General features: G+C 50.3%; 1 protein-coding gene across 1 annotated transcript in view; it reads left to right on the top strand.

Annotated features, from left to right (window-relative positions):
* The first annotated feature begins 1,893 nt into the window (after positions 1-1,893).
* CYFIP1 (cytoplasmic FMR1 interacting protein 1) overlaps positions 1,894-4,982 on the top strand; it is a 65,785-nt gene continuing 62,696 nt past the window's right edge. Inside the window, exons 1-5 of the mRNA XM_007463765.1 lie at positions 1,894-2,010; positions 2,086-2,175; positions 3,433-3,510; positions 3,678-3,779; positions 4,630-4,811. Of these exons, the coding sequence (XP_007463827.1) occupies positions 1,894-2,010; positions 2,086-2,175; positions 3,433-3,510; positions 3,678-3,779; positions 4,630-4,811 (569 nt within the window). The remainder of the gene's footprint in view (positions 2,011-2,085; positions 2,176-3,432; positions 3,511-3,677; positions 3,780-4,629; positions 4,812-4,982) is intronic.

Raw genomic sequence — 4,982 nt, 5'->3', positions numbered from 1 at the left:
TCTTGTTTGGGGTCTGTTGAGCTTCTTGAATCTGCAGATCAAAGTTTTGCCACATTTGCAAAGGTTTCAGTCATGTTTTCAGCTGTTTTTCCAGCCATGCCTACTTTGCTCCCCTTCTTGCACTCTGATGAGACTGTTAAGACTTTTTCTCTTGTCCCAAAGGTCCTCAAAGCTCTTCATTCTTTTCAATCTTTTTTCTCTCTGTCATTCAGATTAGATCATTTCCATTGCTCTGTCTTCAAGTTCACTGAATCTTTCCTCTGCTTTTAAGCTCATATGGGGAGTTTTAAAAATTTCAGTATTGTATCTTTTAGTTCTGAATCTCCATTTGGTTCTTTATATCATTATTTATTTATTTGCTGTCTTTCAGTTTTTTTGTTCAGTTCAGGAGTGCTATGTTTCTTTAGAGCATTTTTATAGTAGGTGCTTTAAGTCTGGTAGGTAGTTATAGCATCTGTTATTTTGGTATTGGTATTTGTTGCTCATCTTTTCCAACAGGGGTTAAGACACTGCTGGTTCTTTGCTGAGTAGTTTGGATTGCAGCTGGACATTTTGGATATTATAGTATGAGACTCTGGGTCTTGTTTAAATTCTAGGAAAATGTCGGTGTTTCCATTTCAGCAGGCAAACCACCTCATTTGATTTAGGTGCAGTTCTGACCTGCCCTCTCTGGGTTACGGTTCCGTGTCAGTTCTGTCTTTGGCGCATCAGCCGTGCCAATGGATCTGGCCTGTGTGTGCCTCCTGTGGCTGTCTGGGACCTGGCCGTGGTCTCAGGGCTTGGGGTGTCAGGATCAGATCCACGCAGCTTGGGGGTGGCCTGACATTCATGAGCAACTTTGGGGGCTTGCTCTTCCAAGCTTCTTCCTCTCCACACTGGCCTTGGGGCTTTCCAGGGGCCTGGGGTTCCCTTGTTGGTCCTCTAACCAGTATGCCGGGGCTTTGGAAACCTGCCCTGCCGTACACTTCCACGCCCATGCCTTGCCTGGGGCCCAGTTGCTAGGTGAAACAACTGGGTGCTTATTTCTTCAGTGTCCTTGTTCAGCCCGCTTGCTGCTCTTTCCATCTCAGAATGAACGTAGCTTCCCATGTAGCTGCCCCACGCAACCTGTCTGAGGTCAGAGCTGCCCCAGGATCCTGCCAGGGGCGGAGCTGCTTGGTGTGCCCGTCTGGAGTCAGAGCTCGTCCCTGAGTCCTGTCCAGGGTCACAGCAGCACTCAGCGGAGGCAAGCTGGAGTGAGCTGACTCCTCTCTCCTGGAGCTGGCGTAGCCGGGGCAGGTGAAGTCCGTCTCTGTCGCTGTGCTTCTGTCTGGCAGCTGCAGAGTCCAGGCTCTCAGGCCTCTGCCAATAGTCCTTCCCTATTTCCTCCCCTTGGCCGCCGGCCCTCACCTCAGTGGGCACTGCAGGCTGCCCTGGATTCCTGGAGGCAGGGCTCTGGCCTCATCCATCTCTGTCCCTAGTGTGTGGCCCTGCTTGGAGGACGCACCTGGGAAGCGCCACTGGCAGGGAAGCACCATCGGCCCCTGGAGGCAGACATGGTACTGGAGGAGCTGTTCCCACCTCCAGCTCAGTGAGGGGTTGCCAGTCCCTCACGGAGAGCCCTCCAGGATGGTGACCCTGAGGTGGTAAGGTGGCAGGGGGTGATGGCACGTGTTTTGGCCCATATGCCCTACTCCATGACCAGCAGAGGCTGTGTTGTGACTCCCCTGCTGGTGAGCCTAGAGAGAGACGCCAGACCCTGGGGATGGGCCGAGACCCCTCCACTGTCCCCAGCTCCCTGAGGAGAGGGCACAGGGGAGCAGGGTGCTAAGCACCCCACCCTGGAAGGATTGTCAGGGTGCCCCTGCCCTTCCTCATGGCCTGGGGGGACTCTGTGTTTTGTCCCAGGGCAGGATGGCAGCCCAGGTGACGCTGGAGGATGCGCTGTCCAACGTGGACCTGTTGGAAGAGCTGCCTCTGCCCGACCAGCAGCCCTGCATCGAGCCCCCGCCATCCTCACTGCTCTACCAGGTGGGTGCTGGGCGGCCGCGGGATGCGTGGCCTGTGGTGCTGACCTCCACTTGATGGTTTTCTTCTTCCTTGCAGCCAAATTTCAACACTAATTTTGAAGACAGAAATGCATTTGTCACTGGCATTGCAAGATACATTGAACAAGCGACCGTCCATTCTAGCATGGTAACTCTGCGCAGTTTCCTCTGGGGGGATGGCATGTCTGAATAGCAAATGTCACTTTTTTTGGTATTATCCTGATAGGATACATAGTGAGGAAGAAGAGAAGAAAGTGAATGAAGTGCTTTATGTTTTTTAAAAGCACCTTTTTTTTTTTTTTTTTTTATATTATAAGGACTGTATATGCTCTTTCTGAAAACCTGGCTTCTGTGAAAGAGAAAACCTTTGTCAGCATTTTGAGGGAACCCATTCTCCCTCTTTTGTACTTGTACTCAAGCATACCAGGTAGACACCCATATGGGATTTAGACTGCATAAATGAATTGCATTGTTATTATAATTATGTATTTTAATGATTTCATGACCATTTTAACATGTCATTAAAATGCACCAGATGAAGTAATTTTTAATGGCTGTCTAGTCCATTTTTTAAGTGTTCAAAATTTAACTATTTTTGCAAATTTTAACTAATTTGCAAAATTTAACTGTTTACTTAGTTTGCCTTGATTTCTTCTAGTAAAAAATGCTGTGATGAACATCTTCCTAAATACATCATTATTCTCACTGGCTAGATTTGTAGAAGTGAAGTTACTAGGTCAAAGGTTGTGAGCATTTTAAAGCATCTTAAAAACATTACCAAACTGTAGTCAACATTTTCAAGGACAACTGTGCAATTTTTGCCATTTTTACCAAAGGAAATAACGTGAAAGGAGTAGACACGAAAGCAGTTTTGAAATGATGGCAGTCCTCTTCCCATGGATACTCTCCCTGGATTTTAAGTGCTTTCCCTCCCCGCCCTGGGGACAGCAGAGTGTGTTAGTCTTCCTTTGGGGCCGGGAGGCCCTGTGTGGCTTGGTGGAGCGGCTCTGAGGACCCCGTGTGCGTTCAGCTGCACTGCACGCTTCCCATGTCCCCAGCTTCAGGTCTGCACTGCCAGCAGGTAGCTTGGGGCTGAGTGGAGCTGAGGTATGGCGGCTACGGCAGGTGCCCTGGGCTGTGCTGCCCCTGGGCAGAGGTGGCTGCATGTCGCTGATACCCCTCTTCAGCCTGCAGAAGCCATGGGGGTGTTTGGGGTGGTCTGCAGTGTCACCAGTATCTTAGCAGCTGTCTCCTGGCACACAGGTCCTGGTGCTTTTCTGTCCCTCAAAGGGAGGGTCCTCCTGGCCTCTCCACCATGGTTTATGGCTCTAGCTGTTGGCGATTTGGCATCTGCTTTTTTATGATTGTTCTGCTTGCCTTTGATTTGCCCTGTGTACCCTTGCAGAACGAGATGCTGGAGGAAGGCCAAGAGTACGCCGTCATGCTGTACACCTGGAGGAGCTGCTCTCGGGCCATCCCGCAGGTGCCCCATCCCAGCCGGACCACCCCCGCCATTGGCCACGCCCTCATCCCTTCCAGTCGTCCCTGCCCAGTCAGACCCTGCCCCACCTCTGGCCTGCTCCATCCCAGCGCACTCGCCACATCCTCTCAGGGTTGAAGCCTCTCTATGTCATGTTCGTTTTCTCCCAGGTGAAATGTAACGAACAGCCTAACAGAGTGGAAATATATGAGAAAACCGTGGAGGTCCTTGAGCCTGAGGTCACAAAACTGATGAATTTTATGTACTTCCAGGTAAAACAGTGAAATAATCCTAGGGGTTTAGAGCAGAGGAATGAGATGGTGGCACCATCTACTAACTAAACAAAGTGCGTGTAAACTCAAGTGATCACAATAGCTCTGAGACCAAAGGAAACTAAGCCTTAGACAGCCCAAAGCGTTACTGGCTCTCAGAATAAATGCTTCTTCTGGGTTTCACTTTTCTTCTCCCCTCAAGAGTGAATTTGTAGTTCCTGCAGGAAGACTGCTTTCTGTCAGTACGCTTACAGGCTTACACTTTCGATTCATCTGGTTTTCGGGTGTTTTCTCCCCACTGTCCACTCTGGTGGGCTTTGCCCTGGCCTTGGCTCCTTCTGGCCCTTGGATTAAACAGAGTGGCCACAGGGAGGGACTTGGTGGCTTTTTTAAAGACATAGTTTAGAAATGTGTGAAAGTTTTTATTATAGAATCCTTTAGCAAAGGGAGAAGATAGAACTTCTTAGGTGATGAATTTTTGTCTTATCTTAAAAATTGTTAAGTGGAAATCCTCCCACCCCCTTTTTCAACTCTAAAAGCCAAAGCAGTCTGCTTTATGGACATTCTATTGGAGAATTTTGCTCAGTAACTTTGCTGGAATAATCAACAAAATTCTTTTACTTTGGGGACATAGTTGGTAAAGTGCAAAGTTGATGATGATTCTTACAGAGCAAGGGCACGTGGAAATCACTTTCTAGAAACATGTCTCTTTACCTGAGCTGTAAACATGCACTCGTTGGTTGGGTGTTTCATCAGCGAGTAACGTGACTCTGGACCCTGTGCTTGGAGCTGGGCCTGGGGTTGGCCCATCCCTGAAAGCCGCGTTTCTGCCCCCTCTTCCTCTGCGCAGAGAAACGCCATCGAACGTTTTTGTGGGGAGGTGAGGCGCCTGTGTCACGCGGAGAGAAGGAAGGACTTCGTGTCCGAAGCCTACCTGATCACCCTGGGCAAGTTCATCAACATGTTTGCCGTGCTGGATGAGCTGAAGAACATGAAATGCAGCGTGAAGAACGACCACTCAGCCTACAAGAGGTGATGAGCGCGCCTGGGACTCAGGGCCGGGTTCCCGCGCGCACTCGCTTGCGGGGTGTAGTGCCCACGAGGGCCAGTCCGGCAGAAGCGCTCTCCTGGGCAGACCGCCGGCGCTGCGAGGCGTTCTTGTAGGCTTTGGGGGCGGGGCGGGGCGGGGCGGGGGCGGGCCCT

The sequence above is a fragment of the Lipotes vexillifer genome, unplaced genomic scaffold (genome assembly GCF_000442215.2).
Source record: "Lipotes vexillifer unplaced genomic scaffold, Lipotes_vexillifer_v1.1 scaffold200, whole genome shotgun sequence".
NCBI classification, from domain to species: Eukaryota; Metazoa; Chordata; class Mammalia; order Artiodactyla; family Lipotidae; genus Lipotes; species Lipotes vexillifer.
This window is presented reverse-complemented; position numbering and strand designations above follow the sequence as displayed.